The sequence below is a fragment of the Tinamus guttatus genome, unplaced genomic scaffold, assembly GCF_059628265.1.
Source record: "Tinamus guttatus ecotype Peru unplaced genomic scaffold, ASM5962826v1 Tinamus_guttatus_pri_ptg000125l, whole genome shotgun sequence".
NCBI lineage: Eukaryota > Metazoa > Chordata > Aves > Tinamiformes > Tinamidae > Tinamus > Tinamus guttatus.
The window spans coordinates 5811844-5823338 of NW_028288659.1; the positions used below are offsets into that span (position 1 = coordinate 5811844).

The following is an 11495-nucleotide window of genomic DNA, read 5'->3' on the forward strand; positions in this document are numbered from 1 at the left end:
TCTCCTCACCTCCTACAGACAGGAGCCCCTCGGACCCTCATGAAGGTCACCTCAAGAGCATAGTGATGGGTGATAATGCACAGGTGTGATGGGGGGAGAGCTGCTGACCCCATGTGTCCAAGGGAATGCTGTGCCCTGACTTCCCCTGGGCCAAGGATACTCCAGACCACTGGACTACGGGCTTTTATTTGGTTTTGAATGCTGAGCTCATGTAGGACTCAATCTCTCTCTGTCTTCCCATTAATCTAGTTAACTCATTAATCTAACTCTGGAAAATAGACAGGGAAAGAAGCCTAGACCTGATTTTATTACATTCACCGAACAGTGAGAACATAACCTTGCAAGCATGTTTGGATGGGGATAGGTAGAAGAGGACTATTTTTTATACAATTAAAACAAATCGCTATATTTTTTAAAAACATTTTCTCCTCATAAAGGGATTTTTTTAATGAGATATATAAAGGATTATGCATTTCACAAAAGATCCTTTTGATTATTTGCTTATCAATATTTACTTTGGATAATGAACATATAAATTGCCTGTAGTCATTCTTGCACAAAATTAACTAATTTGCATGTGCAAACATAACAATTATTATTGCCCAGAGAAAACACGCAAGCATTTCTTCCATATGTATAATTTTGAGAATTCTACAGGAAACATACATTTTTTAACCAGCAAAGCTAAATCCCTTTATGACCTTATTCCTACCTACTGAGGGGTGAGAAGGCAGTTTCCTTAATCTGCTCACTCAACATCAACCTTGTCTTGCAACACTTTTCTCCTTACAGCTTTATGTACGTTTTTTCTAACCATATCCTTTATAAAGCATGAAGGACTCTACTCTTAAGTGTGATAGAAACATTTTGCAAGGAATAAAGGTCTGCTTGACAGAAAGCACTGCTGTCATTGCTTTGTGCTTGCTTGAGTTCTACTGTGAGTTTTCCTTGCCTTAATCTGTGTACTTGTTCACTGAATGATTTAAGATGCAGAAAACACAACCATCTGTAATAACTAATCCCTTCTTGAAATAAAAATATTAGCGGGGGCAGCTTCACTGGTTTGAATAAAGATATAGCCACTGAAGTTGGCTGTGAATTTTTCAGCGAGGTGATTATTTTTTTTTCATAGGTAGGTGCAAAAGAGCCAAACTGTTCATGTAAAAAAAAATCCACATCAGGAATTAATCGGTTCTGATTTTCAAAGAGATAAAAATCATTAAAATGTCCCATCTTAATCTTAGCTGAAAAGTGTGAGGAGAGCTTCATTCAAAGCAGTTTGTTTTCTTACACAAGAGTCTGAAGTCTTAAAGTTAAAAGATGACAAACAAAATGTTTGGAAATATTTTAGCTAAGCTGATTGAATCCATCCGGTACAAGGACTCTATTTTTTTCCTTTGCAATCACATAGGGAAAAAACCCTCAGGCTAAATTTTGACTGGATTTAGAATGAGTAAAAAAAAAAATAGAAACCTCTTAATCAGGAAAACCCTTTCCACGCTGGTGCTGGGGCATGCAGACCCCTTCACCCTCTTTCTCACGCAGGAGGCAACCCTGAAGAGGCAGCCCTCACAAACTCCCCTGTCCCCGAAGTTCTTTGTTTTGGCAAAAGACCAGTAAAGAGGTATAAAAGCGGCTCAGCGATCCCATTGTCACCGTCGCGTTTTGGCTGCTCTGGCGACGCGGAGCTCAGCGCTGATTGCGGTCGCGCTTACCTTGCTCACGCGCGCGGCTCCCGCCGTCCCGGAGCAGCCGCCTGGCCGCGAGCAAGCCGAGCGCCGAGGTTACCTCCCCTGCCTCACAGGACACTGAAATCCTTTTCTTTTGAGGTTTGAACTGGTCTAGACCAGAGAAAGGAAATGCTTCCTGCCCCCAAACTGTCCCAGAGTGGCCTGGACCCAGAGCTTTCTGGCTCGGTCGCAACCTGTCGTGTCCTGTCCGTGACGAGAACAAGCGGTGTTGTGGCAGCACGCAGCTTGTTGGGATTAATAACAAATCAGGCGTGCCTGCTCGCACGGCCCGGGCACTCTGAAAACAAGCGAGAGCCTTTAAACCTGCTGTACTCCGAGATCTATAACCCTATAAAAATGTGCAAGCACTGCATGCAGCATCAGTCACCAGGAAGGTGGGAAACTTCCGTGCTCTAGAAGAGCAAAGACACGGAGTGAAGGACACGATAGCCGTAAGAGACCATTGATTGCATCCAGCTACGGGACTGGTGGAGCTACACAGTGAACTCCCCAGGAAAGGGGGTCTGCCAGGCCAGGAATGCTAGCATGGGGCAACAATAAGAGCTGGGAACTTGATTCCTTGATTGCTCGAAATAACAAATGTGTCATGGTGGAGAAAGGATGCTCTCTATTCTCTCCTTCAGTTTGTCTGCAAAAGCAAGATCTCGCAAGGGAAATTCTTCCCCTGATAAAGTAACTCCATAACTACAGCTGAGGGTTGAAGGCTTTGTTCCATTAAGTAAAGGTTGTTGGGCCACTGTTAAGGGTAGCATCCATAAGGAGTTTTATCTCTTAAGAAAAGCTAATGATAATGCAGGGGGATAAGTAAATTATTAATTGCAGAAATGTTTTATTGGGTCCAGGTTTTCGTAGGCAATGCTGCCATGATAAGCAGTCAGGAATAACTTGCCCAAGGGCACAACCCAGAAAGGTTGATAACAATAGCGGGTTTTCTACAACTAGATTTTCTACTCAGAAGAAAAGTTACCGAGGAGTAACCCTGTTACTACACACTCAGCTGCTCCTCACAAGCGGTCCAGGCAGGGCAGGAGCAGACTTCAGCACCAAAGAAATCCTGGCTGCACAAGGCACCAGATGCCATTTACTGCAGAAGGCATCTGAAGGACGGTAAGGAAGTCATCCATCTCGCCTGTTCCCTCCCCTCTTCCCAGGCAGAGGACAGAAGTGGGGAACATATCCTATTTCATTCCTCTGGCACTTAGAACATCGGAACAGTTCTTGTTTTTTTTTTTCTCCCCCAATTTTCCTAGCTTTAAAAATCAAATTCCTTGTTCATAGGTTGTTGCCGGACAGCTGGACAGTTTTCTTTAAATGGACGCTCTTCAATTTTCAATTACGAGGTCAATCAAAAAAATCCTCTCCCTGTTGATCGCACAGCATAGTTGGATTTATCTGCTTGAAGCTGGGCATTTCCCTAAGCACCCTGGTCTTCTACTTAAAAATAAAGGTCACTATGAGAGGGAGATCACCCCACACCACAGAATAAGAAACCTGATGTCCAAGTAGATACCTTGTCTAGAGCTGCATTGGGAGGTTTTGTTGTCTACAAAACAAGTATAAAAGATAGAGCCACTCCTGGAATATCACTGCTAGCATACAGCACTTCACATTATCTTCATCTTTATTACTAAAGATCCTTTTGGTGAGCTCACTTCCTTGTAGGGCCCTAGTGTCAATATACGAGACTAATGGAGGTCTCAAATGCACAAATCCTTCAACCTAGGGTACCTTAATTTTCAGTAGCATAGGAATTTAATGCATCTGCAGGTGTTTCCAGGCCAGTATAACAAATGGTAGGTACTATCTCCTAACAGTTATCAGAATAAGCTGGCCAAAAGTTCTACACACTCTTCCAGGGAGAGAGATACATACTTTTAAAATAAATTGAGTGGTGCATTGAGCACTACATGGAAGTGAAAGCCAAAGCAAAGGGAGACTCAGGTCTTGTGTTGTGGAGCTGTGCACTTCACATGTCAGGACACCTCTACGGAGACAGGAGTTCACGTGATGTATAGAAATCAAACTGGAAAATTTCACTCTTACCAGGCCTGATGACTCCATGGGCTTTGGAGAGTCTCACCACCGAAACATGAACTTTTCACATGTAAAGAATGAAATAAATCCAAATCTGTTGTCAGGCAACAAATTTATTATAGAGCTGCTACTGTGCCTGAACATATCGAACAAAGCCTTCTTTTGCAATCCTATCTAAAAATCATTGAAGCTGAGGGCAGCCTTTTCAATGCTTCAAGAGACTTTGGAATGGGCCCTTTCTGAACTATGCGGGGAAAATAATTCGGAAAGGAAATAAAAACCATAATGATCATTGTGCAAAGCATTTTCTGCTTCCCTCAGAAACAGGCCTGTTTAACTGCAAGCTAATAAAGAGCATTTGGGTAATAGTTAACATTCAAAAAATGTTTCATTACAAATTAAATCATTCATGTAACAGCAGTGCAGTTTATTCTTTTATTTCCCTTCAGACTTTTCCTGTTGCATAAAACACTTTTGTACTCATCATTCTTGCAGTATTAATTGCCAGATCAACTTTGAGCAGGAATCACAGGTGAGAAATTCAGAAGGGAAAGGCAAAGCTGAAAGACAGCACAGCGCTCTTCCCCAGTAAATAATTTAGTTTCCTTTTTGATATAACAGAGTGCTAAAATAAGAAAAAAAATAAAATTAAATTAACTTGGGAGGACTTGGATACCTTAAGTAGGTATGAAGATGATTATTCTATAGGCTAAATGCAACTAACCCTGAATACTCTACGTGTTTTTTTAAGCTTATCTTCTCCCATGATTCACATCTAGCAGGCTACTAAGCAGTCACTGCTTGGGTCATGCATCTGGCTTTGTTGACAGTCAAGCAAGACATACCTTCGATGCCCCCTTGGGTGGCACCAGGAGGAGAGGGCAGCTCACAACAGGGAAGGCTGCCGCAGGAGCAGGCTGTCCCAGGCTGGCTGGCAGCAGACTCGGCTCCTCCAGCTGCTGCGGGCATGTTGACATGCAAACAGAGGGACAAGGTCTAAAAATATACCCATCTCCACTGGTCTGTCTTTATCAGCAACTTGGCGTGTCCTTTCTCCACGGGTTCTATCTCTCCTATGTCTCCAGACTGCCTATGTTTTTTGTTTTGTGGAAATATTTCAGCTTGTAAAGAAACAAAGAGTTTTTCAGCTGTGGACGTGAGCTTGGTGATGATGGTCAGTTCTTCTTGACATGGCCTCACACTCTCCAAGAGGCAATGGGATGCATGGACATGGGACAGGGAAGAACCCACACGTCATCTACCCTGGTGGTGGCCAGTGATAGGGACAAGACAGCTAGGGGCAGTGGGGATCTGTGTGTGTGTGGTGGCCACCATGGGACAAAAACAGCTCCCATAGTTAGGCAAGCACTGCTGCTTTCACCAGTGTGGGGGAAAAGAAAAGGAAGTGAGAAGATAGCGTCCACCACATTTGAGTGATCTGCCCCAGAATCTTTCCCACTTGTCCCTCACTTGTGTGGCACCTCACAGGAGTATCTGCATGGCCTGCACAGGCCCCAAACAGCTTGTTATATGGCACTCCTCAGCCCAAGGCAATGCACAAGCATTTCCGCAGTGTAGAGTTTCCAGCAACCACTCTGGAAACTTCCCACCGTCCCGCTGATACCGCTTTGCCAGCCACCCTCCCGGTTTGCAGAGAGCAGCAGCTCTTGGCTTTGCTTGTGCCTGGTGGAGGCGGCGTAACTGCGGCACAAGGAAGACGCGCTGCGGTCACCACATGGCGTGTCAGTGAGGGAGCAGCACTGACACAGCCACGCTGGCACGGTAACAGCAGCGGCAGCTTCTCCTACACAGGAAGACCCCAAGCTTTAACTGATCCCAATCCATATAGGGTGGGATCTGCACAGTAGGTGCCAGTTGCCTGCATGAAGCACCTGGTTTCAGCCTATCTCTTGGTGGGCAAGTACCTACACACCATGTTAACTCAGCAGCTGCTATACCAGCGCAAGACTGCTTCTTTGCCAACTGACAAAACAAAAACAAACAAAAACAAACAAAAAGATAAAAACAGTGCAATATCAGAGCAAAACAGGGAAAGGAATTTTCTACCCTCGTCCTCTGCGTCTTACCCAGCCCTTTCAGACCACAGACGTGAGAGCAAAAGGAAACGCAGGGGAGAGCAGCTACCAGTGACCTGCCAGGAGACACCGGCTCCAGGAGGTTCTTCCTCCTTCAGGCTGCAGCAGATGCTGGGCAGAAATCTTCAGGGTTGTCCTTCAGGGAACCTCCACCCTCCTCCGTGCGGGTATCCAGCTCCTGCCGGAGCCTGCCGGGCAGCCGAGTTGCTGTGGTCAGAGCCCTGTTCTTTCATCGCCCTGTTGTGACAGGAAAGTTCACGGTGTCCTGGCAGCAGGAGGCTCCTTTGCTCCACCCTCTGCCCCAGCTCGGAGTGTATCGAGGCTCTGCTGAACCAGAGCTGCCATAGCGAGCGGCGAGCTGATCCGCACAGCTGGGACCGGCCCGCGCCATGGAGCGCCGCAGCAGCGAGCCCTGGGCAGCCCTCGCCGTGCTCCTGCTCACCACCGCTCTCCTGAATGCTTCCTCAGCAGGTACCTCCCCTCTCCTACACCCCTGTGCCCTGCCTTTCCCCCCACGCTTCTTCCTACTGAAATATATTGCCTGTTGACAGTAATTTGTTCTTTAGAAACAAGGTGGGCTCCTCTGTCTCGCGCAAGGAGAGTAAAGAGCTGGAATATGGAGTGATGCTGGTGAGGATTACTTAATGTGATCAATCACAGCATCTTTCTGAAGAGCCTTGCTTTTGCCAGGGATTTACAGATCAACTATGAAAGGGACTGAGCTGCAGTTTGCTCTACTGAATTACAAGACAAGAGGTCCCAGTCACAGATGTGTTTCTTGGTTCCCACATACTAGCTGCAGCAGGGACCATTTTGAAATATCACCCAGCAGGCTCTGTGTAATCTGGTTTAGCTCCTATTAGGCACTTATTGCAGAAAGCCTGGCTTTACTACCCTCTTATTTAGAGAGATTGCCTAAAACCAAAATATAAATGAGACCCATTAGCTGCTCTTTTCCCATCAGGACACCACCTGCACTTGTCTATCAGCAGCACTTGAGAACTGCCAGATTTTTCAAGATGGGTTTGCTCTGACAGCCTGTCCTTTGGCAGCAAAGTCTACAAACAGGAACTAAGAATTAAGGTTCTGTTCCACACCACTTTCCTCTGCAGGTCATGCACAGTTTTGCATGTTTTTAAATTATTCTTCCCAGTGCTCCTGTGAGGTATTTATTAACTCAGAGAAGAAATATAAGCTCTCACCGAATGGACTTAGGCAAGGTCATACAGTAAATCCTAATGGAGTTAGGAAGAGGAATGAGAAGTATTCATGACTTTCCCTAAAGCAGGTTGCAAGGGAACCTACTCCCAGCATGACAGCAAGAAATAAGAATAAGAAAAGATCGCGTCTTGCTGACACTCAATCATCTCAAAATGAAAATTTGAACAGCAGCAGGTAACCCCAAAGCTGACATCTCTCACAGGACAACATCAGTTTATTTACTATTACCCAAATCAAAAGGTTGTTCCAGGGTCTTGCACTGTTTTGTTATCCTGAAAGCTGAAACTGAACCCAAATCATTTGTTTTGAAGACTTGGAGTGAAATGAAGCTGGAACTGAATTTCTGTCTCTATTACACTCCCAGTTTGCAGCTGAAAGCAAAGGTTTGTTTGCAAATCGCTTTCTCTCATAGCCCCTGCTTGGCAGAGCCTCTCCGTCAGCAGGAGCCCTGACTTCAGTAGCCTCTTCAGATTGCCCCTGTGGGGAACAGTTTCAGCTTATGGATCTTCTTCATGGCTGAAGCCAAACGTAGGTGCTCTTAATGGCACAGGACTAGCTATTTCTTTCACTCCCTTCTTTCTACAGCAGAGGGCAAGGTGTTTTATTGCTCTTTGCACATTCCCTGGGACCTCAGCAGCCTGCGCGTTTCCCACCCCGGATCCCTCAGCTGTTCTTGCACCCAATCCTGCAGCTCTGAGATGTGTGTTGACACTGATAGAAGTCTTTAGGACGCTTTGGCCTGTGACACTAGATGATCATTTAGATGGCGAGAGCTCAGCTGCAGTGCCTGGCAGGAGTACGAAGATGTTCCAGTTCTGTCTAGGAAGTAGAAGAGTCTTCTTGGCTAAAACCCTCCAGCTTTGTGGAATTCCCTCTCATAAGCTTCTATTTCTAGAAGGTGCATTTTCCAATATGTTTGGGTTCATGCAACGAAAATAGAACACTGTCAGATACAGCTGAGTCTGAACTTCAACAAGGTCAAGAAATAGACTGGTTTAACCTCCTACCTGTGTGGTTAGGCTTCTCAAAGGCACTGTGAATTTGCAGAGATGCAGTACTGTTAGGCTCAGTACTCGGCTCTGCCAGCAGTACGCAGCTCTACCAGCTTCCTTTTCACCCTGGAAGCCATGGATATTTTTTCTGAGCACAAAAAGAGGTGGATTTACAGCTCATGGTCATGGATTTTCCTGAGCCACTGGATGCTTTCTCTGAGTGGGCAGTGAAGCGGATTGAGGCCTGGCTGGATGGCAGAGCCTAGAGGGTGGTGATAAATGGGGCCGGAGTCTAGTTGGAGGCCTGTGGCCAGTGGTGTCCCACGGGGATCAGTACTGGGTCTGCTGCTCTTCAACTTATTCATCAATAACTTGGACGAGGGCACAGAGTAATTTGCAAACAAGCAAGTTTGCAGATGATACAAAAGTGGGTGGAGTGGCCGACACTCCCAAGGGCTGTGCTGCCATTCGGAGGGACCGATACAGGTTGGAGAGTAGGGCAGAGAGGAACCTCATGAGGTTCAACAAGGACAAGTGCAGGGTTCTGCACCTGGGGAGGAATAACCCCAGGCACCAGTACAGATTAGAGGTTGACCTGCTGGAAAGCAGCTCTGTGGGGAGAGATTTGGGACTCCTGGTTGACAACAGGTTAACCATGAGGGAGCAATGTGCTCTTGTGGCCAAGAAGGCCAAGGGGATCCTGGCCTGTATCAGGGGGAGCATTGCCAGCAGGCCGAGGGAGGGGATCCTGCCCCTCTGCTCAGCGCTGGTGAGCGCACCTGGAGTATTGGGTGCAGTTCTGGGCTCCCCAGGACAAGAAGGACATGGAGCTTCTAGACAGGGTCCAGCGCAAAGATGATTAAAGGATTGGAGCATCTATCTTAAGAGGAAAGACTAAGCAAGCTGGGCCTGTTAAGTCTGGAGAAGAGAAGACTGAGAGGAGATTTGGTCAGCATATTCAAGTATCTGAAGGGTGAATGTAAAGAAGATGGGGCCAGGCTCTTCTCCGTGACCGGTGACAGGACAAGGGATAACAGGTGCAAGTTGAAACACAAGAAGTTTAATCTCCATATGAGGAATAACTTCTTTACTGTGAGGGGGACACAGCCCTGGATCAGGCTGCCCAGAGAGGTTGTGGAGTCTCCTTCTCTGGAGATCTTCCAAACCCATCTGGATGCCACCCTGTGCCTTGTGCTCTAGGTGTCCCTGCTGGAGCAAGGGGGTTGGACTAGGTGATCTCTAGAGGCCCGTTCCAACCTCAACCATCCTGTGATTCTGTGATTCCAGTCCTTGCTCTTTCTGCCCATGTAGACTGGGAGCTCCCTTGGAAAGGAGTGCCACAAACATGGGCTCTGATTGAACGCCTCATACTAGGGCTGTACTCAAGCGAGTGCACAATGATTTAACCACTTGTTATGACTGATGCCCAGGCAATTCTCTTCAAGCCCCTGTTGACAGCAGTGGGGTCAGGGAAGCTTGCCTTGATGCCACAACATTTGGGAGTGGGGACCATTTTTTTTTGTCCAAGCTATTTTCCACTATGCTAACACATTGTGATCCCTGCAGGGTCCCCAACTTTCAGCTTTTCATGTCAATACCTGATTTTGCCTTTCTAATCCAAATTGTCTTTTCTCTTGTGCTTTTTCCCGAGCTGAAGAAGGCACCAATGTTTCAAGAAACTCCAGGGCTGAGACTGAATATGAACCACTGTGCCTTAGTAAGTCTTCTGAAGTCATTACAACCATGATAAAAACAGGTAACGAGACCACAAATGGGAGGCTGCTCTAGAGAAGACTTGCCCGTTGTCATGCACTTAACTAAAAGTTTCTGTTGTGGGTGAAATACTAAGATGCATTTTAAAACTCTTCCATTGGCACACCTAGTATATCCAAGATATGTTCAGATGGACTTATGTTTTTGAGTAGACAAGTTTATAGCTTGGTTGGTTTGTGTATCCTAGCACTCCCTCCCATACCAGACATCCACGTGCACACTGGGGACTCTCAGGAATGTCCCTCACCCCCACACAGGAGGGTCTCCTCAGCCAACCTTGCATAACCTGAGAACCCACGAGCCCTCCCAGAGTCTCCTCCCATCCCAAACACCACAAGGGCCATCACTTCCCGGACTGCACATACCAAAAGATGCATGCCACCCCAAAGCATGGCATAGATGGAGGGGACAGGCATCCCCTGTCCCTCCTCTAGGCACGAGCAAGACATTTGCCTTCTGTTGTGTAAAGAATGGTTCTTTATAGTGCCCGGCCAACAGGCACAGCTAATCACCTAATTCCTTAACTGACTTTAGAAACTTGGACAATAAAAAGATGCAAAGGATTCAAGGAAAAAAAATGTCATAGTTGAAAGTTGTTTCCATTCTAATCAAGGGAATTGCACTGGTGCAAAATACAAGGAAGTCACAGCTTACAGCCCAGCACAGAGCACACGCTGCTTGGTTTGGCAACAGTGGCACTGGGTGCCTAAAATGCTTTTCAAGATCCTCTTACTCTCTCACAAGAAACTCTCTTTCCTTACCCTACATTTATTTTCAATTGCAAGTAGCCACTTTCATCACATGCCTTTCCTAAAATTGCCTAAGCAGATGCTAAGTAGGTGTTTTTACAAGATTTCAGTAATGATGGGCAGTCATGAATGCACCGGCTCAGATATCTGGCCAGCCAGGAATGACAGACATGACCAGCCTTGAAGACACACACATGAAGGTGAATTTTGCTACCTCTCAAATTAGTACCAGGCTTAGGGGAGAGATGCAAAGGCAGAGTAACAGGCCGCAGGGCTGGCAGGGAAGTCACTTCCTCACCCACCTTCCAGCCAAGCAAAGCCTGCTCTGCCTCCAGCATTGCTTCAGCTCACCTGCTTTTCTTTGCCACCAGGAGTGAACTTCTGCTCGCAAGCTGCCGTGTGCTGCCCGTCGGGCATGGACGACTACGGCTGGATCGCGGCTGCCGTTGGCTGGAGCCTCTGGTTCCTGACCCTCATCCTGCTCTGTGTGGACAAGATCACCAAACTCCGTCCCGACGAACCCAAGTATTTGGCAGCCTGAAGCAGGGCAAGCCAGCACGCGGTGAGGCAGCAAAGCATTTCAAAGGACCGAAAAAGAGCAGTTACATACCTTTAACTAAGAAAGTCCAGATCTAAGCAAGGTCCATCCTCCCCAGCAGGTCAGGACTGCCAGTGTCTGTGGAATAGACTTGAGTCCTTGTAAGGCAGTAGGGTACATGCCACTGGGCAGAGAAAACCTTCTTTTTCCTGAGTCCTCGTAGTAAGATGGTGTAATATATCCCTCATTCCATGTGTAACTGTGTGTGCTTGCTGCGAGTGCACCAGCAGCACCTGTATGTGGAATCACCAGGACTGCCTTAAGGCAACCCAGTGCATGGT

General features: G+C 46.7%; 1 protein-coding gene across 1 annotated transcript; it reads left to right on the forward strand.

The window, feature by feature from the left end:
* The first annotated feature begins 6270 nt into the window (after positions 1-6270).
* On the forward strand, positions 6271-11159 carry TMEM213 (transmembrane protein 213). The gene is made up of 3 exons (XM_010218838.2): positions 6271-6352; positions 9746-9811; positions 10988-11159. The coding sequence occupies exons 1-3, from the start codon at positions 6271-6273 to the stop codon at positions 11155-11157; spliced, it is 318 nt and encodes a 105-aa protein (XP_010217140.1). The 3' UTR covers positions 11158-11159.
* The last annotated feature ends 336 nt before the right edge of the window (positions 11160-11495 follow it).